General features: G+C 41.8%; 2 protein-coding genes and 1 pseudogene across 4 annotated transcripts in view; 1 reads left to right on the top strand and 2 right to left on the bottom strand.

Moving 5' to 3' along the window:
• Window positions 1–7,562, bottom strand: part of MCMBP (minichromosome maintenance complex binding protein) — a 38,331-nt gene extending 30,769 nt beyond the window's left edge. The window contains exon 1 of one of the 2 annotated variants that reach the window (XM_074338973.1): window positions 7,198–7,562. In XM_074338973.1, coding sequence (XP_074195074.1) covers window positions 7,198–7,255 — 58 coding nt within the window. In that variant the 5' untranslated portion in view covers window positions 7,256–7,562. The remainder of the gene's footprint in view (window positions 1–7,197) is intronic. The other variant, XM_074338974.1, reaches the window with a different exon arrangement.
• A 4,314-nt stretch (window positions 7,563–11,876) lies between these two features.
• On the bottom strand, window positions 11,877–12,185 carry LOC141572885 (metallothionein-1 pseudogene; annotated as a pseudogene).
• A 2,880-nt stretch (window positions 12,186–15,065) lies between these two features.
• SEC23IP (SEC23 interacting protein) overlaps window positions 15,066–26,927 on the top strand; it is a 40,657-nt gene continuing 28,795 nt past the window's right edge. For both annotated transcript variants that reach the window (XM_019725302.2, XM_019725303.2), the window contains exons 1-6: window positions 15,066–15,320; window positions 19,843–20,366; window positions 21,179–21,401; window positions 22,226–22,419; window positions 24,757–24,846; window positions 26,166–26,286. In XM_019725302.2, the coding sequence (XP_019580861.2) occupies window positions 15,158–15,320; window positions 19,843–20,366; window positions 21,179–21,401; window positions 22,226–22,419; window positions 24,757–24,846; window positions 26,166–26,286 (1,315 nt within the window). In that variant the 5' untranslated portion in view covers window positions 15,066–15,157. The remainder of the gene's footprint in view (window positions 15,321–19,842; window positions 20,367–21,178; window positions 21,402–22,225; window positions 22,420–24,756; window positions 24,847–26,165; window positions 26,287–26,927) is intronic.

Below are 26,927 nucleotides of genomic sequence, written 5' to 3'. Positions count from 1 at the left end.
ACCCTTTAATAAATATTGCATTCTACGTGTAAATTAATTCAGAGAATCCCGTTACATCATTAGCTCCCAACAGACTCAGCTATGTGCATTTGAACAGTAAAGCTCTAAGTGGTCCAGAGCAGTTGAAACTTGCCTAGGGCACAGTTAGTGTCCCCTAACCCCATGGTACTCTAACTCGGAGACACGAGATCTGAAGGAAACAACACAGTGCTTGTAACGATGAAGAAACAGAAGTTGCGTTACTTCAATTCTATTTTCTTAGACAACGTGGAGTTTGTTTTTGATACTTAAAATAGTGAAACAGTGTGAAATGAGCAGTGCAGTAGGTGCAAATTTTAGCTCATACATGAATTACTTTACTGAATTTGAATATTATCTGTAATATTGAAATGTATTCTTCTTAAACTGTTATTTGCTTTAAAACTAAAGAATCAATCAAGAAAATGCGTTAATAACATCAGTGATAGGATTTGGTAACTGCCTAACTTATCTTTGGCAGGTGTTCGAAAAGACCAAATTCAAACTATTAAGTAGCTATAAATACTACTGAGTAAAGAATTGAGCATTTTCATCCTGCAGGAACTTGGGAAGTTATTCTTAATTCAAAGAATTAACTATATACAATTATAACAAAATTATCCAAATCTGAGATGTGATACCCATGCCAACATGAAACGGCATCAACACAGCAGAACTCAACAACAAAAATTCTAAAATAGGAGGGACAAGGTGATGAAAGCAATGATGTCTGCATCAATTTTGAAATATGTAATAACCTCAGCGTTGTGTATAGCTTCAACTCATGATTATTACTGAAAACAATTCTGTAGTAAAAAGAAGGGAGCTGTTAAAAAATGACCCACCCAGGGAGCCAGAATACCCAGTGTATGGTCCAGGAGTTAAGCAGTCTGGCTCTAGTGCCTCTAATCTTAACTATTCTCTATTATCAAAAGAACTAAAAGCACAACAGATTCAATGCACTCTTTATCAAAATGCTAACTGCCTTTTTTTTCCAGAGATGGACAATCTGATTCTAAATTCATATGGAAATGCAAGGGACTATGAAGAACCAAAACTATCTTGAAAAGGAACAAAGTTGGAAGACTCACATTTCCCGATTTCAAAACTTATTACATAGCTACAGTTTTCAAGAGAACCTGGTACCAGCATAAGGTTAAACAAATAGATCAATGGAATGCACATCTATGATCAATTGATTTTCTGGACAAAGGTGTCAAAACCATTCAGTGGGGGAAAGAATAGTCTTTTCAACAAGTGGTGCTGGCGAGCTTCTGGGTTGGTGGATGTACCCACAGGCTGGAACGGTAGCACATCCCTGGAGTAGTTCCCCGGAGACAGAAGCTCCTGCATGAGGCACCCTTCCAGACCTCACCCTCTTCATCTGGCTGTTCATCTAGGTACTTTTTGATATCTTCCATAACAAACTGGTAAATGTGAAAAACAAACCAAAAACAAATGGTGCTGGGACAACTGAGTATCCACATGCAAAAGAATGAATTTGGATCCTTACCTCCTATCACGTAGAAAAATTAATTCAAAATGGATCAAAGACCTAAAACTACAAAACTCTTAGAAAGAACATAGTGTAAATCTTTGTGACCTGGCATTAGACAATGGGGTTCTTAAATATGGCACCATATGCAACCATATGCACCATATGGCACCATATGCAAAGGAAAAATACATGAATTGGACATAATCAAAATTAAAAACTTGCTTCAAAAGACACTATCAAGAAAGTGAAAAGACAATCCACAGAATGGGAGAAAATATTTGCAAATCACATATCTGATAAGGGTCTAATCTAGTATGCAGAATATATTAATATAAAGAATTCTTGGGGTGGCCAGATGGCTCAACAACAGGGTTGCCGGTTCGATTCCCACATGGGCCAGTGAGCTGTGCCCACCACAACTAGATTGAAGATAACGAGCTGCCGCTGAGCTTCCAGAGGGGCGGCCGGATGGCTCTGTTGGTTAGAGCGTGAACTCTCAACAACAAGGTTGCCGGGATGGTGGGCTGTGCCCACTGCAACTAAAGATTGAAAACGGTGACTGGACTTGGACTTGGAGCTGATGGGCCCTGGAGAAACACACTGTTCCCCAATAGTCCCCAATAAAATTTTAAAAATTAAAAAAAATGATTTAAAAAATCTATAACTCAACAAAAAAAACAAATTAAAAATTTTGCAAAAGATTGGAATAGACATTTCTCCAGCCAAGATATACAAACAGTCGATATACATATTAAAAGATGCTATTATCATTAATTAGGAAATGCAAATCAAAACCTCGAGATACCACTTCACACCCACTAGGATGGCTATAACTATAAAACAGAAAATAACACGTGTTGGAGAAGATGTAAGAAACTGGAAACTTCATATATTGCTGGTGGAAATGTAAATGGGTGCAGCCACTTTGGAAAACAATTTGGCAGTCCTCAAAAAATTAAATATAAAATTATTATACGACCCAGCAATCCCACTCCTAGGTATATTCCCAAGAGAACTGAAAACACACACACACACACACACACACACACACTCACACACAAAAACTGTACACAAATGTTTACAGCAGCATTCCTTACAATAGCCAAAAAATAGAAACATGCATCCACCCATGGTTGAATGAATGAAGAACATGTGGTACATCCACACAATGGAATATTATTTTCAGTCACAAAAAGGAATGCAGTGCTGATACCTGCTACAACATAGCTAAACCTTGAAAATATTAGGCTAAGTGAAAGAAGCCAGGCAAAAAACTCCACATGTTGTATGAATCCGCTTATATGAAACGTCCAGAACAGGTAAATAATAAACAGAAGTAGATTAGTAATGGTCAGAAAATGGGGTAGGGGGCAAGTGGGAGTGACTGCTAATAGATATAAGGTTCCTTTTTGGGGTGATGGAAATGATAGTGGTGATGATTGCATACCATTGTGAATATACTAAAAACCAATGAATTAATTGTTCATTTAAAAATGGTGAATTTTATGTCACGTAAGTTACATTTCAATGAAAAAACTTTAAATGAAAAAAACACTAGAAGCAAAAGGTTAATGGGGGTTACTTCAGTGGGAAATGAGCATACTCTTACTCTTCATGCTGTTTTTTTCTAACCATGTGCAAGTAGTATTTAATAATTTAAAAATTCATATATACTCATACATCTTTATCCCTTTTGCCACAGTTGCCCAAGTTCTCTTCTCTGAGCACCTGCCCACCGTTGAGGTGTGGGCCTCAGTAGTGGTGACTGTCCTACATAACTCTGTGCCCTGGCAATAGCTGACTAGCTCATGAGTGGATTCCTGACTCCATGCTGAGCTAATCAGATTCTCTAACCCTAGAATTTGGGATTAAGAGGAAGTCGCTAACTGGTGTGGGCTGGAACTGAGAACAAGTGACTTTGGGGGCTGCGGAGTAGAGACAGATGAAGTTGCTTGGATTCCTGCTATCTTTCCAAAGTTTCTTATCCACTCAGTAGTCTCTTAGAATACCAAGCCACCTTGCCTGCCTTTGGGTTCTATAGCCTTACAACAAATTCCTTTTTTTTTCAGTGACCTACTTGTCTGTCCCCAAGGTGGGCACAGACAAAAGGGGTTGAATTGTCTGTTTAGAATCATGGTGACAATAAAAAAGCAGACTGACTTTTAGCCAATTTTCTTAACAGCTTTAAATTCTCTAAAATGCTAGAAAATACTCCTCCCTGCCCTCCTCTACACACCACTACTCTTTTTTGCATGAGATACTCTGGTTCTAGTTCTGTTTGATACAACCTAAGTACCTTGAGTATAACCAAAAATAATGATCACGACGCAACCAAAAATCTAAAGAGAAAATAGTAAAGCAAATTAAGAGTTGATAAGCATTCCCACTTCTGAAATTAACAGCAGTTATTAATTCAAGTTATTAATCAATTCAAGCAAAGAAATTTTCTTTTAAAAAAATGATTAAAGAAGTATACAAAACTTTTTTTTTTTTTTTTAAGATTCCTGCTCAAGGGAAGCAATTTGATACGGCTCACTCAATGAGAACTCGCTGTGAGGACTGACTCATTAGCATTATGTACGTAACAGTGCCCAACAGGGATCTGCGGAACTAAAGTATTCCTAAACCTTCATTTAGGCCTGTGGTCCTCAATGTCCTGTATATAAAATCTTTTAGAAACTAGAATGGAAACCTTAAAGGCATTTTAGGAAGGCAGAAAAAATTTACATACGAACAATTGTAATACGGCAGATACAAATTCAAAATATAGATTGGGTCACAAAGATAAATTATGACTCGTACAATTATGATTGGTCACTCACAGAATTTCAAAGTTTCTTATCTGAACCAAGAAGAAAGAATTAGGATTTGTATGTGAAAATAACTCATATGGGTATGATCATGAATTCTCTGAATCAGTGTAAAGTCTGCCAGGATTGTCCTAAGTTTGAGATTTGTAGTCTCAGTACCCATCCCACTTTACACTATTTGTGATTGGTTAATCCGTTTTTTCCACAGCCTCTGTTCAGCAAATGTTCACTGAACACTTCTGATCACAAGGCATATTGTAGGCAATGAGGATATACCATGAATAAGGCAGATGCAGACGAAGAATTCCCAGTCAAAATCCAGCAAAGGAACCCAAGAAACAAGGAATTTCAACAATGCACTTTACACGTTCATCATTCCCAGGACACACAGGATCCTGGAGTAACATGGAATAGGAACACCCAAGTTAGTTCCCAAAGTAAGAGTAAGACTTAGCCAGGTAAGTGAAAGTGGAATGGGAGGGGGGAACCAGCTGATGCAGAAGGCCTAGAGATAAGGTTCAAAGTGAGAACTGAAAGAGGATTTAAGAGGTGAAATGTGATGAGGTCTGAGAGCTAGGCAGGGAACCAAGAAAGGCCTCAGAAACCACAACCGACATGTATTACTTTTCTATCTGGGGGAAAAATGGATTTAAAACAATTTCCTACTGGGCGGCCAGTTAGCTCAGTTGGTTAGAGTGCTGTGCTCTTAACAAAAAGGTTGCCGGTTCGATCCCCATATGGGCCAGTGTGAGCTGCGCCCTCCACAACTAGATTGAAACAACTACTTGACTTGGAGCTGATGGGTCCTGGAAAAACAAACTTAAATAAAAAGTTAAAAAAAAAATACAATTAACAATTTCCTAGTAAATCAAAAAGAGTGTACAAGTTTAACTGACTCCTCACGCAAAGATACCCGTGGTACTTTATAAAGGTATTCAATAAATTCAGTGATAGGAAAATGCAGCAAAAAATATAACATACTTCAGAACAGCTTCTACAAAAAATCATGACTACAATACAGTATTAGTTTCTTCTCTATAAGACCCAACGGATATGGGAACAAGACATTCTTGGGGGGGGGGGGGGGAGAGAACGGGACACATCAACAAAGTCCAGGAGGTCCAGATCCCCGCAATTCACAAAACTTACAAATTTCTGTAAAGCCAGTATTTTATATCCAAATTATACCCTTCCTGTACTATGATGAGTTTGTCCCTTGGGAAACAAAATCTGACACAAATACATTCAAATCTATACCAAACATAAAATCATCTCATTTATCCAGCACAACTAGGGTACGGGGTATTTCTCATAAATAAATTTCGTAAGTATCAGTAACTGGAACTTCACCTTTTTTTTTTAATTGGGGAATACTGGGGTGTGTTTCTCCAGGACCCTTCAGCTCCAAGTCGTCCTTCAATCTAGTGGAGGGCGAAACTCACGGGTCCCTGTGGGAATCGAACTAGCAACCCTGTTGTTCAGAGCTTGTGCTCTAACCAACTGAGCCATCCAGCTGCCTGGAACTTCACCTTTTAAGCACCAAAGCTTTTTACTTTTGAATGATTTTTCCTATCAAGTATCTATGCAGCTACGCCCTTGAAAACTGTACAATTTAATCTTCACATTTTGAGGCCATTATTTTGGACATCAATTATGGGTTCCAGTATTCATTATGAACATCAATTACTAGGATTTAGTGGAGGGATATTTGCTCCTTCCTCAAAGCACTCTTGATGGATATACAAAGATTTTTTTTGGCTTTTTTTAAAGCATATACATAGTTTATTTCTTCTTGATCAGGTTGTTAGTGTTCTCTGGCTGCAATCCGAATGTCTGGGCCTTCTAATTGGTAGCCTCTAGTTTCAGCCTGGGCAACCAGGTAACTAGTTCAAATTATAGGGAAAATGAGTAGGGTTGCTGAGTCCCTCCTATAAGAAATACATTTTATGCCATCAGTTTTGGCTGTTGGGACTATTTAGCTTATTAGGCGTTCTTACTAATATCCCACGATGTTTTAAATGAGCTAAGGCCACTCTACAGTCAAGTCAGGTGCCACGATCTTACACACACCGTGATTTCTGGTTGGATTTGCCTCCACCACTAATCGCAAAAAGACGTGAGGGAGGTGTCAAAATGCCCAGTTAATCACAAACAAACCTAAAATTTCCTCTGTGTACCCTTGGCAGGAAAGTAGCATAACAATAACAACTGCAACTAAAATTTACTAAGCTTGTTTGCAGCATTCTTAGCTCCTTCTATGTAGGAACTGAGCCGAGTAAGCTCAACATTTCTGGCTAGCTGTGGCACAAGAGGAGATGTACACTAGCCAGGTTTTAAAGTCACCCTAACAGAAAAATTAAGCTGTTACACTAAATCTTATTTCGAAAAGAGAGGATGTGTGTAACAGTAGTTAGAGCCAACTTCTGCTGCGAGCGAGCGAGCACTCCCCCGACACACCGGAAGTTTTGAAATATCCTGCAGGCTTCCCATAGGCAAAGTGCTTTTCCTTCACCCCATCGCTGCTGGCCCTCCCGAAGGTTCAAGGACCTCTCCGAGTCTTGCCGCACGCGGGGCTCGGGCCCCCGGAGGAGCCACGCAGGGGAGCCAGGCCGTCAATCACGGCCGGCCGCCGGCTCCTCGCCGCGTAACCTTGGCGGCTCCCGAATCGTGAATCGGGCAGGTGGGAGGCACCTGCGGCGCGGCCCGAAAAGGGGAGTGGGGGGTCTCAGCGCCAATCGGCGCAGGCCTGCCTGGCAGTCTCAGCCGCACGAGCCCCCGAGGTAGCCCCGCGTGGGGCCGCGCGGCGGGGCCCGGCCCCCGGCTCGGCAAACTCGGCGGCCCGCCCGGCCCGCCCCCGGCGCCGCCACTCACCGAAGAAGCCCTGCACGATTCCAAGCGGGTGGCTGAGCCAATCCTCCCCACAGGGCATCTCGCCGACGGGCCGGGGCCAACGCGGCCCGGCGTCCCGCGCCGTGGCTCCTCCTCGGGGGCTTGGCAGCTCCTCGCCCGCGCCTTCCCACGCAGAGCGAGCTTTGCGGAGCTGTTCGCCCGGCCTCAGGAAACGCGGCTGCGGTGGGGGCGGCAGCCGAGGAACTGCGGGAGACCGACAGACCGCGCGTGCAGACCCCCAGGCTCCACTTCGCACAATGGCGGGAAATAGGCGCCGCCGACCGCGCTGCCTGCGACCTGGGTGGAGCTCGCGCGGGAGGGGCGGCGGGAGCGCGCTGCGCGACCCCGCGGGCGGGAGGAGGGGCGGGCCGGCTCGATCGGGGGCGGAGCGGGCCGGGGCGGGGCGGGCGCGACGCGGCGGCCACACGCCGCCATCTTGGGGACGGGCAAGAGGATGGGCGCACGGCCTCCGGGGTGCTGTCGCGCGTGGAACCGGCTGTCGCAGGTCGAGGGTGACGTGTGGCTGTTTGACACCCTGTGCTAACGTGAAAGGGGAAATCTCCCGAAATCCGGTTTATCAACTCCTAGTGCGGAAGCCGCAGTAGCCCAAAAGCACAAGTCCGAAGAGACCTCAAAGTCATCTCTGGGCAATTAACGTGTGAAGCAGCCTTTGGTGTCCGCCCACCTCCTCTTGGGGTGTGTGTGTGTGTGTGTGTGTGTGTGTGTGTGTGTGTCTTTGCCGGTTGCAACACTTTTCTACGGCGCCCTGTCCCCCCCACCCCCCAGGCTCCTTTTGCTGTCACATCAAGCACTGTGGTGGAGGGACTAGTTCCTAATGGAGAGGTAAGCTCATACCTGTGAAAATGTGTGTGTGTGTGTGTGTGTGTGTGTGTGTGTGTGTGTGTTTGCCGGTTGCAACACTTTTCTACGGCGCCCTGTCCCCCCCACCCCCCAGGCTCCTTTTGCTGTCACATCAAGCCCTGTGGTGGAGGGACTAGTTCCTAATGGAGAGGTAAGCTCATACCTGTGAAAACACCGTGACCTGTGTCTGCCTGGAAGCTGGAATCAACTAGGGAGCTTTGGCAAGTTTCCTGCGAAAGAAGGAAGATGGTGGCATCAGCACTCAGAAAACATCAAGCCTGTGCTAACCATTTAATGAGGAAATTTGGAAAATATCTAAGTTCAGTAAAGAAATAGTATGTTTTCCCCAGGCTTGGAATGTATCTGAGAAAACTGGTCTCCTCAGCTGAATACAGGGCATTGTTAACAGCAGGAGGATGATCTGAATGGAGTCCAGAAAGTGGGGAGGTGAAAAACAAGAACTGAACTCAGAGCTCAAGCCCTCCTGAGGGCAAAGGGGTGGGGTGGGGTGTAATTTGTGTTTCTCATCGTGAACTCATTCATTGACATACTGGAGTATACATCTGACTGTTGTAAGTTTGGATGAGCTGAGAAAACTGACTGGCAAATCCAGGGCATTACCATCACTTTGCTCATTCATTTAGCAGAGAGGGTTGCCAAGTACTTGGTGTTAAGTGGAGAAATCCCATATCTCAGCTTTGTGACTAAAGATGCATATTACAATTGACCTTTGAACAACAGGTGTTCGAACTGCTTCCACAGGTTCACTTACACTTAGATTTTTTTTCAGTAGTCGGCCCTCGCTATCCCAGGGTATTGCATCTCCGGGTTCAACCAACTGCAATTGAAAACAGCATTTTCATTCTGGTTGGGAGTCTGCAAAGGCAGAGGGCCAACTGTTATGAATTGTTTTATGTCATTTTATATAAGGGACTTGAGTATGTGGATTTTAATAGGGGTTGGGCAGGGTCCTGGGACCAATCCCCTGTGTATACCCAGGAATAACAAGTTTAGGGGTGTCAAAAGTTACTGGCAGATTTTCAACTGCGTGGGGGTGGGCACCCTTAATACCTGCATTGTTCATGGGTCAATTATAAATGTACAATATGAAAAATGCTTTTAAATAATTTCAAATTTGCTTTATATGAAATTGCAGCTGGATACCAATTCAGCAGTGAGCAGGAACACTTCAGCTTTGGGTTTCTTCCTCTGTATTTAGTGATTAATAAACTACTGCTCAGATTTTACCTAAAGAGACACTGTGATCCTTATGAAATACAATTATTTTATAATGCGAATAATTTCACCCTCTAATATTTCTGGGGCAAGACATTTTGATACTGTTAATACATAGTTGTAAAAATTTTAAAGGCCAGGGGAGGGTCCATGAGGGTACATCTTTATGGCAAGATTTTTGTTTTCCCCCACCACCAGTAATCACACTTCTGCCTCTACCCCCAGTCGGTATTTTTTAGGAGAGCATTAAATAACCCTGTCTACAAGTAATTACTGAGGGCATTGGAAATACTGGGGTGAAAAAAGAGACCATCCTTGCCTCATGGAATGTATAGTCCAGTGAGAGACTTATTAATAAATAGTTATTCATTTACAACCCTGATAGGTGCCAGACAAGAAAAAGTGAAATACTATGAGAGGAATGAACAGTGCCAGCTATTATAGTGAAGGAGGATTGTAGGGTAAGGGGGAAGGTGCTTCAGGGATTTCCTGAAAATGTGACATTTACACTAGGACTTAAAAGATAAATCAGAGTTAGCTAGGTGAAAAATGAGGGAAAAGTGTTCCAAGCCTTAAGACTAAGAAAACAAAAATATGTATAGACTGCGGACTGCAACTGAGGAAATGGATTCCAAACAACTGGGGAATTGTGGATTGAACCACAGGTTAGGGACCTGTGTTCTGGATGGAACCATCTGCCAGCTCAAGCTGACTTGCTGAAAAGCTCTGGACTGAAAAGCCAATTTGATTGGGAACTCGATGCAAAGAGAGCAAAATTCAGAACTTTGAAGAACTTATCCCAACCCTCAAAGATGGCGAGAAAGACAGTGAATTCCAAGGATTTGCAGGATACCATGCTTGTGTTTCTTGTTGTCCCTGAATGCCTTCAGAAGCTTGCTTCAGATCCCACTGCTGCCACCAAATATGTTAAAGAACAAAAATTCAACCAAGTAGTAAATGTGAAGATCTAATTAGCTTTATTGATTCATGAATTGAGCAGCCTATTTAGTAAATAGCTGCTTCAAGGAGCTGTACAAAATGGAAGGCTTTTATAGATGGGAAGGGGGATAAGTTACTAGCAAAAGAAAAGGATTGTTTCAGGTAAGGTCACTTACCTTTGGGGAAAGGACGGCAGGGGTCTTATCAGACGGGTTACCTCATTAGTGTTGATCAGGAAATTCCAGACTGATTTTTTTAATGTCACTTTCCTGGGAGGGGCTGAAGCTGCAATTAAGTCTTGGTTTGCTGTTCTGGGGGCAAGTGACCCCACCTTGGGCCTGCTTCTTTTTCTTTAACAATATCATGTTTCTGCTTCCCACATAGAAAGACTCTTAGCTTATTCCTTTATTTTGGTGGAGCATCTCCTCCTTATGCTTTCTCAGAAAGTGTAATTGAGAGGTAAATATTTTGGGAGCTGAATTCCTTTGCATTTGACTTATTTATCCTTCTGGAACCTTTGGGGAATCTGTCCCCATGTTCTGGTGTGTGTATGTTTTTAACTATTGTGCTGACTACTCAATCCTTTTAATCTGGAAACTTGTATCCTTCATTTCTGGGAATAAAAAAATACTTTTTTTCTTTGATGATTCCCTCCCTTGCATTTCTCTGTCTTAACAGAACTCTTAATATTCAGATATGGGATTTCCTTGCCTAACACTGTAATTTTCTTAGGTTTCTCTCTTAGCTTCCATGTTTGTCTTTTTGCTTTAGTTTTTGGGAATTGACATTTTTGTTCCCTGAATATTTCTTTTTTTGATTAACACCCTGATCTTGTTTCTTTGTTGCCAATCCTCTTATCCCTCTGAAGATATTATTGATAGACGTTTTAATGTTTTTGTCTTCCTGTGTGGGCTGTTTTTTTCTAAGTTATCATTTCCTATTCCTTTTGTGTGTGTCTTGTTTTGATCTCTTGTTTTGATCTCATGTTAAAGGATCTGCTCAACTGTGGTGATCATGTTTAAAGTGTGGAGACTAAGAAGGTGATTGGGAGCTCAGAGCATATAAATGGGCCTTTTTGTGTGTGTGTTTGTGTGAGTTAAATTGTTGAAACAGAGTGAAATACTTGTCTTCTCTGACTCCATCTTGTTCAAGGCTGCTTTGTTCCCATGCCCTTCAGGCTAATAGCTTCTGCTTAGGTTTGCATATAGCCATGCTAATAGAGGAATTCTGCTTGTGACTTGAGTTTCACAAAAACAGTCCCTTACCAGAAGGTCCTCTCCAGAGGAAATAAGGGAAGTAGGTAAAAAAAAAAAAAAAAGATTGTTTATCAAAGATATGCAGGAACCTCATGACTGGACTCACATCAACTAGCACAATCTTCCTTGGCCCCTGCTGGTGCTCAGATGTCTGCAGTGGTCAGTCACCTCTTGCTTCTCCCATTTCCCCTTCCCTTGACATAAAAGAAACCTGAACTCTGTACTTTCTTACAATGGACTTGAAGTACCACTAGGTCTCCTACTTGGTTTGGCGCCTTCTCAATCAATAAATCTTTCCTTACTCCAAACTCGGACGTTTTGCATTTTGGCCTTTTGAAGCGTTGAGTACACAGACTTTGGACCAGAAACACTGTCAGATAAATCTTTCATAGAAACAGGAATGTATCAAGTGGGTCATCATAGTAGGAAAAAATTTAAAAATGTAAGTTTGTACATGTTGCTTTATTTCCATTAGGAAGCTGGCTTTCCCCACATCAGGCTCAGCAGCTGCACTTGTCCGATGCCCTGCTGCAGATGCAGCCATGGGCACACCTGGCACAACACATGGACCAACAGGGACAGCAACTCTTCTTGCAGGAAGTGCATTTGTACTCTTCATTTGCAGGAGCCAGTGCAGGTGCAAGAGCCACCAATGGAGCAGAAGCAGTTGGAGTTCATTTCGAGCTGAATGAGGCCGGAAGCCCAAAGCAAGTGGAGAAGAAGTCCTTGGGGGTAGTGGAAGGTGTGTTCTGGGGCTTGTTGATTGTGAGCTTACTCATGGGGTGATCTGGCTGGTCTGTCTTATTGGGAAACCCTGATTTCAGTATCTCCAGATCTTTTGTTTACAAGACTCAAACAAGATTCTTCTAATTTCCTGCCTAGATGTTGAAGACCAGGCAGTTAGTGTTCTTGGAGCTGAGTGGAGCAATTGGGCTGGGGTTGTGAGATAAATTGTTTTATTATTCAGTATGTACATATTTGCTTAATCTTCCTTTTGTTTTACTCTCCCCAAAAGGGAAAATTTACAATCTTTTTCCTAGAAGGGGGATGGTCAGAAGTCCAGTTACTCAAGTGGGGAAGGGGACCTAACTGCTTCTTAAAAAGTTTTAATCAATCCTCCTAATTATAGGACTTCTCTCTTCCCCTTCACTGCCACTTCCAGAGGTGCCTGCGGTTATCAGGTCCTGTAACTTTTGGTGATTCTATGGTGCCAATAAAGTTGCCTTCGAGTTTTCCCCATTACTGGCTTTCTAAATCATCTAGTACTTGTCCATTTTTGGAGGGCCTTCCAAAATGTTGCTGTAGTAACCTCTCCCATTCTCTTCATCCTTATGGACTTACGCTTAAAAATACCAAATGAACCCCAACAGTTTCAGGAGGAAAAAAATGAAGCTACATCTATTTGATCTGACATCTTTCTCCAGAAATTACTATTTCTGTTTATTCCTGTCATCACTCTAATTTCAGCCACCATCATTGCTCAGCTGATTCACTGCAGCAGCCTGCCAACTGCTCGCCCTACTTCCAGGCTTGCTCTTTCCTTATCTGTTTTATTACATTGAAGTCAGAGTGGACTTTCTACAGAGCAAATGTTATTATTTCTCCACCCTACTTTGACTCCCTTTTGTTCTTAACTTGTAAGATCCTGCATCATCTGGCCTTGATCCACTTTTCATCTCATCTCCCAACTTTCTCCCAGTTGCTCACTGGGCCCCAGCCGTACCCTGACCTATGTTTCTCTTAACACCCAAAGCTGGCATCTCAGGGTATCCCTACATACTGTAACTTTATCTGAAAATGTTTACCACTTCCTCCAACCCCTTCTCCCCAAGCTTTTCCCGTTAATTTCTACTAATTGTCTTTCAGGTATTAACTTTAATTTTTCTTCTTCAGGGAAGCTTTTTGTGTTACTAGGTAGGTCCTCCGTTGATGGTCTGATTGTTGGAAATATTTGCTATTCCTCCCTATAGAAGGGTTATACCTCCCTCCCTTGATGGTATCAATATTCCATATAACACACTTTGGGAAATTCTACATTATAACTTCCATCACACTTTATTATTATGTGTTTAGGTGTCTGTCTTTCTGACAGACAAGGCAATATCCAAGAAGGAAGGGCCCTGTGTCCTTAGATACCATGGTACCCCCACTGTTTAGTATATTGCCTTGCCCACCCTTAGTAATGACAAAGACTCTCTCCTTGGCCAAACTCTAGTATGGCTTGTAGCAGCTTAAGGTCATGTGCCTAGGATGACCCATTCCCCCTTAAAATGCCTGCCTGAGAAAGCTCTACACAGAATTTACTGTTCCGGCCAAAACCCGGTGATAGGCATAGAGTCCCCTGAGCCCCTTCTAAAAGCAGTTACTTTAGAAAGTTTGCAATTATAAATACTTTCTCTGCCCCTGAGATCTGCATCTTCTGTCACCCAGAACTATGTTCTCAAGGACCAGAGAGCTGTCTCCTCCCAGGCTGGTGGGTACCTTGCTCTGACTTGTACCACTGCCTGTCATAAAGATAAAAGTTTGTTGCTCCTTAAGATAAGTGCCAGTTAACAAACTCAGGTGGCCTAGTCACATGGGGTAACACTCGTTGGCACCCTTGCATACCTTTGCCTTAGCACAGTCTTTAAAAAGTTTCTCATCTTTCGTTTTGCTTAGTTCATGTTGTACCCTCTTCCTATTGCAATAGTACTGAACAAAATGTATCCTTAATGCTTTAATTAGTACCTGGCATTATCTGACAGTAAGCACACTAAATAGTTATTGAATTAAGTAATAAACAGGTTCCATATGGGTGTGAACAGCTGTGGGGGGTGTGTGTCATAATTTCAAAACTTCTTTTGAGGTCTCATATCTGCCTCTCCCACTTTGCAAGAAGGTGCTTACCTGTTATTTTTTCTTTCATAATCTCTAAATGAAAAATGACAATTAGACCCACATTATCCACAGTGCATTTTGAGACTGAACTAGTCAGATTCTTGCAGACAGAGATAGAGAGGTATTTAAAACGTCACATCCCTAAATTTCAATTACCTGGTTTCTCTTTCAAACAATTTTTTTTTTTCATTTATGGCTTTAAAGCTTAAAAAGTTTTACCATTTCTTCTCTGGGCCAACGACAAGAGTTCAATTCAGTCCAGAAAGACATGCAGATTCTAGAGTGGGTGAGTTTGTCTAGGCTTTGGCTGCAAGTGGCCCCCACACCTCTGTCTGTGGGCAGCACTCTGCTACCCGCTCCTGCGGGCTTCCGCCAGTCCTCCCAAATCTTTGCAGGTAAAAGCTCTGTCCGCACTGTTAGGAAGCCCAGAGCGCCCTCGCAATCCGCGACTTTCAACTCGTTCCTTGATTCAGAACCAGGAGGACTTCCTGTCCCACGTTCCTGCCCGAGCCTCCGCCTCCGACTCCGCTTCCAGCCGTGCCTGGGAAGCGGCTGCGAGTGTCACGTGCTAGGACTCGGGCGTGAAGCTGGCGCCGCCATGTTGATTTCAGGCGGCGCCGACAGGGACGGGGAGAGGGCCGCCGAGCGGCTGCCCGGAGTTCCGGCCCTTGTGCGCAAGTGCGGAAGTGTGCTGGCCCCGAGTGTGACTGGTTTCCGTCAGGTGGTGCCGCTCCGGCTTCCCCGAGACGTGTAACGGACGGTGGGCCGCAACCATGGCTGAGAGGAAACCAAACGGTGGCGGCGGTGCCACCTCCATCTCCTCGTCGGGCACTAATTTACTCTTCTCATCCTCGGCCACGGAGTTCAGCTTCAATGTGCCGTTCATCCCTGTCACCCAAGCCGCCGCTGCCTCGGCCTCCTTGCTGCTGCCCGGAGGTAGTTGGTGGGGCCAGTGTTTGCGGGGAGGCGGGCGTTGGGGCGGGGGTGACGAGGGTAGGACTGCAGGTTTTTCTTCTGCCTTGATCCGACCCTCTGGGTAGATTGCTAGAGCGGTCTGTGGCCACGTTTGAGTGGCCTGGGTGCTTTGGGATCTTGGAGGCAGGGGCCAGGATATAAGGCTTGCTCTTCGTTGAAGGACCCCTCTGTTCCTCGTGCTGGACACTGCTGCGCGGACATCCCACAAGTTTTTGTTGAACACTTACTGGTGTTCCAGGTACTTGCAGAGAATGCAGATAAATTAGGCAGTGATCCCTCTTCTAAAACACAGTAGGATGTCTCCTAGGATATAATGGGATCTCTCCTAGGATAGACATGTAATATTTGCAAAGTAGAGGTACATAATGCAATTCTTATCTTTGGACGGTGCATTGATTCCTCTAAGAAGCTGTTCCTTGTTCTCTTAGGTTCCCACTCCTATGTGCACCATAGCTCCTTGTTCATATATTTGTTATTATAGGGCGATTGCTTTTTAACGATAGTGTGGCATAACCCAGAGCATGGTGTTTAGAATCTGGAACTGTGTTCCAGCCCTGGTCCTGCCAGCGACTTGCTGTGTGACCTCAAGCATGCTACTTTACCTCTCTGTGCTTCAGTTTCCATATATGTGCAGCTTCATAGGGCTGTAATGAGAAGTGAATTAATTTTTGTAAAGCAGTACGGTGCTTTATATAACGGCACAAAGTGTTATATAAATGTTTATGAAATAAACACATCTGCCTCTCTGTTTTGACTGTGGGCTTCTTGAGGTTGGTAGCTGTGACTTATTTACCTTTTTATTTCTAGGATCTTTAGTGTCTAGCACATAGATGCTCAGTAAATGCTGAATATTTTTCCAATGAATAATTTATTCTTGCTTGTAGGACTAAGGAAAGTTTCATAGAGAAGTGAAGAAAGGCAAACTGGAGGCCATTGTACGTGCAGACCTCCTTTCCCTTCTGTTATGTTTTTTGGTGTGTACACCTGACATGTACACACATATTTGTTTATCTTATCCCACTAGAATATAAGCTCCATGAGAGCAGGAACTTCTACCCCGAACAGTGCCTGGCGTGCTGTAGACCAGTTATTCAGTATATACTTGCTGAATTGAAAGGATGAAGTCAGGAATACGTATCTCATTTTGACAGTGAGCACTGCCATTTGTAGTGAAGGACCAACATGGCTGGAGCAGGGTGCTGTGGAGGTTGCAGGAATAAATAAGGTCATACATGCAGCTTTCCTGTCACCTCCTGCTTCACAAATGTTTGGTGCATGCCCAGCGTCCTTGCTATACAGCATTTAGTGTGTGTGTGCCACTGTCAGTCGATGCTAATAAGCATTTTCATTGTTGACTACAGGATAACTATACCTTTCTGATTTTTATTTTATTTTTTAAAATTTTTTGAGGAATATTGGGGAACAGTGTGTTTCTCCAGGGCCCATCAGCTCCAAGTCGTTGTCCTTCAATCTAGTTGTGGAGGGCGCAGCTCACATGGGAATCGAATCAGCAACCATGTTGTTTACAGCTCACGCTCTAACCAACTGCGCCATCAGGCCATCCCGAGGAGATAGCTTATTTTTTAGCGAGAAAAGTAATAGTGTTAGAGCTAAAATTCTGTAACAATTATTTTTCCGCGTCTAGAAAAGATTTGACCGTTTGAAACCCATTCAGAGAATTTCCAGAGACAAAAGAAGAGCCTGTCTCACTGGAAGCAATAGTTAGTCATTTCAGTGAAAGAGACATGTAGGAAGCAATTTCATTCAGTCAACTGACCTGGGTTGGGCAGCTTGTATTTGCCAGGCCCTAGTCCCGAAGAGCAGATAGCGTTGCCCTCAATGACTGCACAGTATACACACACACACACTACTCAGCTGTGCAAGCAGTTGTGATGCAGGGTTATAAAGCTAGGGAGACGGATTGATAGGCTGCTGTGAAAGCTGTGGGTTTCAGGCTGGCGGACCTGGGAGAGGACGTCGCTCTGGCCTTCAGGGCCTCACAGAGAAGGTGATTCTTGAGCTCAGTGTTGAAGGGTACACAGAAATTAGGGTGTCTTGAGATAGGCATATGTAAAAGTCTGAGGTCTGAGAAAACCTACAGATTTGGTGGTAGGTGCTCACATTCCCCCTCCCCTCTCTTCCTCTCCCCTTCTCTCTCTGTCTCTCCCCCTTCTTCCCTCCCTCAGTAGGTCATTGTGACCATAGTGTGTGCAGGGGAGTGGCTTGAGTGGTCAGGTCACCAAGGGCCTCAAATAACGTATTGAGAAGTTTGTAGTTATCCTATGGTGGGTGGGGGAGGCTTTGAAGGATTTTAAACAAGGCAGTGAAATTAGAAGTGTGTTTCGGAAAGACCCGGGTTTTCTGAGATTGCACTGGAGTAAACGCCGACGGTAGCCAGAGCGGTCAGTCTGGATGCCATTGTGAGTCAGGCAGGAGTGACTGCCACTCTAGCCCTAGTCAGCTATGCTGGGTGTGAAGAGCAGGGACCAAATGTGAGATTTTTTGGCAATAAAATTGTTGGGACTTAGTGACTCACTGGAGCCCAGACTATCTCTGCTCTGTCAGCACAGAGTTCCCCTCTCCTCATGCAGTTTTAGCCCCAAGACCTGGCTCTGTGCCTGGCATATGATGGGTACTGCGTATATATTTCTTTCTTTTTTTTGTATTGTGTACATGTTTCTTGAAGGAAGATCTGAGTGATTAAGTGAAGGGTATGAGAGAGAGGGAGGAGTCTGAGGAGTGAGGTTTCTGGTTTGAGTGGATGGACGGATGTTGTAAACATCTGTTGAGAGTCAGGTGTGGTAAAAGGAGCACGTGGAGGGGGACAGAGCAGATGGTAAAGTCCCTTACTAAGTTGGAGGTATATGTGACTGAACCTGCGAAAAGTATTGAGGAAGCGGTTGGAAAATGGGTACTGGCACTGATGAGAAGAGCCTTGGTTTGAGACAGAATTGGGGGTGTCACAAGTATACAGGTAGGTGTCTCGATGCCAAATGTGTCCTCATGTGATTAGAAAGGGCCTCTGAGGTGAGGCTGGCATCATGTTGAGATGAGTATTTCATTGGGAATTGATGATAATCAGAAAAAAATAAACTTGGATCAGGTTGGTCCCCAAGTTGTCTTAAAGGATAAAAGATACCAGAGGTTTTTCCCCATGCTTTTAGTTGTTGAGAGAGGAACTAAGAAATACAGATGAGTCTGAGTGAGGTTTACATGACTGAAAAGAGAGGGTGCAAACAAAGTAGAATGATGCAAGCAGACAAAGGGCCTTGTGTAGGAGGTGATATTCTGTTTTTAGTTACAAAGAAACAACTTAGAGGAGTAATTTGAATAGTGGATTATTTTAGTTAAATTGATGAAATATAACGGGAGCAACCTAGAAACGCAAGCCAGAGTCTCTGCAAGCCTATCGGCCCCCTTCAGCCGGTCAAGATGGAGCCGAGAGCTTGAAAGAAGACTCTCTTTGGCAGGTCTCCAGGGCAGGGACCACAGTGTACCTGTGTGCTGGGAATGGGTCCACCCTCCAATCTGCTCCCCGCCTTCAGCACTAGGAGATAAGGGAATGAGACTGGAGAAGGAAAAGATTAGGAGGAGGAAAACGAAAGTTACAAGCTAAGAGCTTGTGAAAGTTTAGTTAGGAAAGTAGACTGGACTTTTGAGGCCACGGAGAGGGAAAATGCGTTTATTTTACAACTGGGTAACAGAAGAGAAGATAAATAGTTTGGTGCTGATAATACCTGCAGTGAAGATCAAGTTGGACAAAGGGAAGGGGGAGAGTTTCCCTTGCTTAGAAAATGACTTTTCTTGTGATTTGGCATTCTTTAATGACAAATTATCTGGTTGTGATGCTGTGTGATTTTAGGCATGGCGATTCACGGTTGACCCACTTTGCCTTGTGAATACAAATACCCCATGGTCATTTGTACAATGAGTGCTTTGTAGGTAAGAGCCCTGACGCATCCCTTCTCAACAGAGTTAATATCTGTGCTTTAGTTTCTTGTCGTTACTGCAGAAAAAAATTATGTGTATTTGGATAGGGGAATAATATTTGATTTTGTCCCAGGAAAAAAGAGCATTCAAAAGAGTAAGTAGAAATAGTAGGTATAGATTTTTTTCTATTTTTAAAAGCTTTAAAAATAATGTATAATTTATATATACAAAATAAATAACACGTAACTATTTTAAAAAGTATGGAAACGTATGTATCAAACTTTTAGTGTTAACAGGGATTGTCTCTGGGAGGTGGGCTTATGAATGAATTATAATTTCTTCCTTCTTTTGTTGTTTCTTATTCATATGTTCTAGTTTTTCATTTCATAAAAAATTTTTCAAAGAAAAAAAATGTTTTTCGTTTCTTTCTGTAATGCAGAAATGTGGGTTTGACCAACAGCAGAAGAGGCACAGAGCTAGACGTGCTGTGCAGAATCGTAGCCACAGAACGATAGCGGACCTTTTCAACCCTTTGCTCTCCTGTCTGTTTCAGAGGATTCCACGGATGTTGGTGAGGAGGACAGCTTCCTCGGTCAGACTTCTGCTCACACGTCCACCCCACAGACCTTTAGTTATTTCTCTCAGGTATCAAGCAGTAGTGACCCTTTTGGGACTATTGGACAGTCACCGGTAACAACTACAGCTGCATCAGCTGGGCAGTCGGCGTTCTCCAAGCCCCCAGCTGCTCCCCCCTTTACAACCGGATCCCAAGATGTTCTGAATGCGTTTCCACCATCCATTTCGAAGGCTCAGTATGGTGCTCCACCTTCCTCACAGATGGGAATAAATACTTACCTGCCTTCTCAGCCAAGTAGTCTCTCTCCTTCGAATTTTGGGAGCCCACCCCAACAAGGGTACAATCCCTACCGCCATACTCCTGTCAGCAGCAGAGCTAATCCGTATATTACACCACCACAGCTGCAGCAGTGCCAAGCACCCGGCCAGCCTGCCCACCCCTCACCCTCTGCACCCCCAGTTCAGACGTACCAGATGCCTCCAGGACCTTTGCCACCCACGGTACGGAGAGATGCTTTTATGTCCTCACTGTTCACTTTAGTTTTTAATCTCTCTCACTCACTTAACTTGTGTTTTTAAAAGCACTGTGCTTTTTATAATTAATATGATGACAAATTATTTTCAGAGGATATTTTTTGTAAGCTATATGCTTTGAAGTAAAGATTCTTTTAAAGGTGGCTCATTGAATAGTTCACATTTTAGTTTATATTATCTATATACTGAAGTAGTAATTGATTTTAATGAGTTAACTTATGCCAGTGTTTCCAGATTTTAGTGTAAGACAGCATTAATAAATGTGATCTAAAGACATGTGAGAGTTGAAGCAATTACTTACAGATTACAGCTGCTCATTTTTAAATTATACTATTGAATCAAAATACTCGCTTACAGGGACTAAAGTTGATTACTCCAGTAATGTAATTTCTTTTATTTACATTTATGGGGTTTGGATCTAGACAGTTAAAGTTGGTCTCAGGCGAGTAATGAAATGACATTTGCTTTGGGTAAATTTTATGAAATTCCTTTATGCTTTTTCCCCAACTAATTATTCAACTGACTTCCAAAGGAAAGTCAACTAAATCCAAAAACGGAAATGATTAAGAGAAAGAATTAAGAACCCGATCTGGAGTGGCAGAGAGAGCGGTATAATAATCAGAGTGTAAGCTACCTTGACTCTTGGGGATAGAGAATGGGCTTCCTTTCATTTAATTTAAGTCATACCAATGCACAGCCTCTTGGTAGTGGGTCTGAAGCATGTACAAAACTGTTCCTTTCAACAAGCATGACGGTCTTCACGTTTTTGTTCCCTGCAGATTCCTCCTCCAGGGCAGGCGGGCTTGTCCCCTCCAGCACAGCAGCAGCCACTTGCTAGACCTGTGGGTCCCTCTGTGCAGGGCCAGCCTCCTTTCATGTTTCCAAACCAGTATGAGCCTGTTCAGCCCCACTGGTTTTACTGCAAGGAGGTAGAATGCAAACAACTATGGATGCCTTTCAGTGTGTTTGACTCTTTGAATCTTGAAGAAGTCTATAATTCAGGTAAGCACTGATCATGCATCATTTATATCTGATTTTAGGAAGAGTATTTATGTATGGCTTACTTTTTGTGAAATGTCAGGTTTCTTAATCTGTGTGGGTCCCACCAGACTCTGTACCTTAAGATGGTGATATTAACATAAGCCCTGAGTTGTTTGAGCAAGGTACTTGAAGAAGTGTTTTAGTAATTTTGTCACTTGTTTAATTTAAAGGTATTTTAAATCAGAGAAATAGAGTAGTTCATATAATCCAGGTGTCAGATTTTCTTTTTTTGGGGGGGTGGTCAGTTTTCTTGTTTATATATTCATTTGTAGCTGTAGGGCGTTTCTAAAGCATTTTCCATGGAACTCTTATTCCTGACGATGCTGTGAAAAAAGTTTTCCATGGTCAGGTGAGTTTTGGAAATGCTGTAACTGTCCCCTTTTTGAGTAGACAGTGCACAGGAGTGTGTTAAGGCTCTGAGAAGTTCTCGCGGTATGGAAATATGTTTCTTTGTTTATCCTGATGGTATCTCATCGTGGAACTTAAAAATTACCTTTTAATACTCTTTAGAAATATACTTCATAGAGCATTGTTGCTTTGATTTAAAAAAAATCCACCAGTTATTTGAATATTTTGTGATTATGCTTTAAAATTTCCCCATGGCTGTTTCTTCTTCACTTTAAGAATCATAATTTTGATCAGTATAGATTAATCTTAAACTTTTATTTTTAAACAAAAATGAGCTTAGTTCTTTGTCTTTCAGGATCAGCCAGTCACTGTATTCACTTATTACTGTTAAATGTGCTTTGTAACTGTTGGGTTAAAATGTGGACTTTGTGCTTCAGTCCAGCCAGACCCTGAGAGTGTGGTTCTAGGCACAGATGGAGGTCGCTATGATGTTTACCTCTACGACCGAAGAAGGAAAGCCGTGTACTGGGAAGAGGAGCCAGCCGAAGTGAGACGCTGCACTTGGTTTTACAAAGGGGACACAGATAGCAGATTTATTCCCTATACAGAGGAGTTCAGTGAAAAGCTAGAGGTATGTGGGCTTTATTCCTTTATGCTTTTCTTTAAAAAACACAGGCCCTGTGCATGTTGGAACCTCATGTAACACCAGTCACAGTGGAGTAGGATTCATTACAGGAGAGCCTGCCTTGATCCTCTGCTATTTAAGTGGTGCTATCAGTTATGAAGGCCGCAGTGTCTAAAGGTAGAATGTTTCAGGGGTGTATCACAAATCTAATAAGGTACTTTTATCAAACCTTCAAAAGAACTTAGGCTGCTGGGGTCTCTTGACGGCAACACATGCCAAGCATATGGATGCTTTTCAAATTAATTTTCGGTAAAAGCGGTGAAATTATCCTCTGATTTATTAAAACAAATACAAAGCAGAATAGGGACAAATAGGATGAGACTTATTAAAACTGGTGATTAATGTTGTTTTATATACTTGTGTTAATTTCTTGAGATAATTTTACTTGATTGTTAAGTATTAAATATTTGAAATGAATTCAACAGCATGAGTTTTAGAACATTTTAGTTACTGTTTTTTAATGTAGGAGTTATCAAAACGTGTGTAACCAACAGTAACATTAAACTTTAAAACAACACGAATACTAACATTAAAGAGGGTCTCTAAAATGTTTGTTTGCCCTAAATTCATATTTTGCATAGTAGCTTCAAGCAAGAACTTGGCCTTATGTTCTGTTTAGGAGCTCACAGTCAAGTCGCAGTTGCTAAGAACCTATCAGTGATGCTAAGTGAGGACTTACTGTACAAATTAATAACATTTCTTTATAATAGGAACAACCAATTAGAAACCATAATAAAAAAGAAGGTAATGTTTATAGGACTACCAAAACTACAGGCTAAGTAGGAAAAAAGTCCAACAAGAGATACATATGAACTTTATGGAGAAAAACTACAAAATAGCATTGAAGTACGTAAAAGATGACCTCAAGGAAATGGAGCTAAATATTATGTTCGTAGATGCAGTTTCAATATAATAAAGATGTCAGTCCTTCCCAAATTATTTTATAAATGTTATATAATCCCAATCAAAATCACATCAGAGTTTTTTAGGTGAAATTTGCAAACTGCCCCTAAATTTTACGTGGAAGGTTAAAGTGTCAAGAATAACCAAGACCATTTTGGAGAATGATATGTAGAAACTTGCTCTACTAGACAAGATTGATTTTAAACCTATGAATCGAAAGGGAATATGTAGAAGTGAAAATAATTCTTAAGATAGTGAAACTTCTTTCTTTAAACATTTTTGTTTGTTATCTTTTAAAAATTATAAATATATTTTAAAAATTTGAAACACAGTAAAGAAGAGGGGCAGATGGATAGATGCTGATGGAGAGGAATTGTTACTGTTGCTCCGGAGACAAAAAGAAATGCTTCTATTTTGACATGATCCTCAAATAATCTCTGTTACCAATTAAAAAAAGTCTTTGGATAGTGGGTATACCAGAGGTTCCCCCTTACCTCGTCTTGAGTTTTTCAAGAGACCTTCAGACGTTTGCCTTATAGAAAGCAGAATAGTGTATGTGGAGGAAGAGTAAGAAAATGGTTGAGCAGTCAAATCTTTGGTGTCAAAGTTGTGGCGGGAGTGAACTGCAGTTCAGTCTTCGCTACTTACCACGTATAATCTTGTGCAACTGTGAACTTAAAATGTCTGCTGGGGTTGAATTGTGTCCCACTCCATCCCTCCCCTCTCCCCTGAAAAAAAAATACATTGAAGTCCTAATATCCAGTAGCTCAGAATATGACTTTGGAAAAAGGGTCGTTGTGGATATAATTATTTAAGATGAGATCATAGTGGAGTTGGGGGGGGGGCCCTGATCTGATATGACTGGTGTCCTTACGGCCATAGGGAGAATGCAGTGTGAAAACAGAGGATTGGAGTGGTGCCTCTGTAAGCCAGTGAACGCTAAAGATTGCCCTCAAACTAGCAGGAGTTAGGAAGAGGCCAGGAAGGCGTTCCCTATAGGTTTCAGAGGGAACGTGGCCTGGCTGACACCTTGATTTCAGAGTTCTAGTCTCCAGAATAGGAAAATAAATTTCTGAGTTTTTTCAGCCACTCAGTTTGTGGTACTTTGTCATGGCAGCTCTGGGAAACTAACAGACAAGACTGTCTAACTCTTGGTTTTTGCCTCTATGTAATGGGGATATTATTATTTAGGAATGATTGAGAGTAATTAATTAAATGAGGTCATATACATAAAGTGGTAAGTACAGTGACCAATTAGTACAAGAGAGCTGCTGTTCCTGTTATTTTTATTACCATGATAGTTAGAATTTTCTCCCACACTTTCTCATAACATGGTACAGCTTTGTCATAAGGGGTTACATGTTGTTTCCATTACTGTAGGCTGAATATAAAAGAGCTGTAACCACGAATCAGTGGCACCGCAGATTAGAGTTTCCAAGTGGAGAGACAATCGTTATGCACAATCCAAAGGTAATGACACTGTTTAAGACATTAAAGTGTTTACGTTCATTTAGATAATTATTTTGCTGAATATGTTTGGTAAATGTTTAATTTCTGCAGTAATTAAACAGTTTAAAAGTAAGTGCATTGCTTTTAAGTTTACTATAGCTTGTATTGATCATAGAAACAAAAATGAAATTTAAATTTGTCTCATGAAGTTTCTGTTTATGGCATCATGTTAGCTGAAGCTTAGTATAAACCATAAGTTGCTTGATAAATTTTTGCACTTGATCAGGGGTCAGCTGACTTTTTCTGTAAAGGGTTAGAGGTTAAGTGTTTAAGGCCTTATACGCCATGTGATCTTTGTTGCAGCTGTCAAACACTGCCTTTGTAGCCTGGCTGTTTTCAGTAAAACTTTGTCAAATAAAGTGTGGGGCCTGATTTGGCCAACAGGCTGTGCCGTTTGCCCCCGCTGCCCTTGATGTTGTTTTGTTTCAACCTTTGAAATGTAAAATATGTTCTTCCTCTTTTTATTTTGATTGTCTTCAGAAACTTTTTTTTTTTAAGATATTGATTAGTGACATTTGCATACTTTCATTTACCATCATTAATCTCTCTAAGCTCCAGGTTCCTCACCTGCAGTAAGATTTACCTCCCAGGGCCATATTTTAAATGAAGTAGGATGATTTATGCAAAAGCATCTAGTATAGTGCTTGGCATACAGTAGTTTCTCAGAATATAAGCTATTTATTTATCACAGAAAAGTATAAAAACAAAAATGACCTATATTCTCACCACCTGTGTAGTCCTTATTGATACTAAAATAAGTAAAAATCATTTATACATCAACAAAATTTAAACAGCATAAAAAGGTATCAAAAAAATAAAATCCTTTTACCTCTGCATTTCCTGTTTCTCCTTTCTTGATGGTAACCACTCTTATCCTTTTGTTGTTTTAATTGTTTTTTAACCTTTTGTTTTGATATGATATGTAAACACAAAAAATTTACATATCATCTTGCATGTATTCATTTTTTTTTAAAGAATTTTCATATGACATCAGGTGTAATTTAATACAGTTGATTTAACAGAACATGTCTTTCTAAAAAGTGGTGGGTCAATCAGTTTTAAGCATTGAAAATGAACTTGTAAAGACTCCTCTGTTACTGTTGTAGGTAAGTTTCCTTAATTTCTTATGTGTAAACTTGGATGTTTATGTTACGTTTCTGTAACAGTAGATCAAGTTACACTACTTCTGATATAGTTGTTATTATTGAAATACTTTATTTGGCCTGTAGTGGAAATGAATTTGGAGGTGAGCTCTGTCCTAATCCTGTTGTGTCTTGAAGGTCATTGTTCAGTTCCAGCCTTCGTCAGTGCCAGATGAATGGGGAACCACACAAGATGGACAGACAAGGCCCAGGGTTGTAAAACGCGGAATTGATGACAACCTTGATGAAATTCCTGATGGTGTGTATAATTTGTTTAGGACCGAGGTCGTTTCTAGACTTCCCTAGTTTAACATCATTCTTTAGAATGATGAGAAAAAGAAACAATTATTAGGATTACCTGCCAAAACATGCAGAAATTAGACCGATTTGCACATACCTTGTTAAAAATTTTATTATTGTTTTGCCTGTTTATTTTTTAATTTAGAATTCTGTGAAGATATACAAACCACGTAGTATAGATTCTAAAATATATATTGTTGTAAAGAAACACTGCTGGTTGAAACTAGACATTTGTCAGTGTTTTGGGGCTTGTTTTGTCATGTCTCATCTAGTTTGTATTACTCTAGTGCAGGAATGGCAAACTTTTCCTGTAAAGGCCAAATAGTAAATATTTTAGGCCTTGTGGGCTTATGGACTCTGTTGCATCTGCTCACTCTGCTCGTGTAGTGTGAAAGCAGCTGTAGACAGTGTGTAGAGGAATGGGCATCGCTGTGTTTCAGTAAAACTATAAAAAACAGGCAGTGAACAGGATTTGGCCCATGAGCCATGGTGTGCTAGCCCTTCCTCCAGTGGCTGTGCTTTGCTTTCTCCTATTACACTTTGAAAGTATGTATTTTATTTTGACAATTACATACCTCATTTATTTCATTGTCTTATGAA

Source organism: Rhinolophus sinicus, linkage group LG07, assembly GCF_036562045.2.
Source record: "Rhinolophus sinicus isolate RSC01 linkage group LG07, ASM3656204v1, whole genome shotgun sequence".
NCBI classification, from domain to species: Eukaryota; Metazoa; Chordata; class Mammalia; order Chiroptera; family Rhinolophidae; genus Rhinolophus; species Rhinolophus sinicus.
Note: the sequence above shows the minus strand (reverse complement) of the source record. Positions and strands in the feature narration are given on the sequence as shown.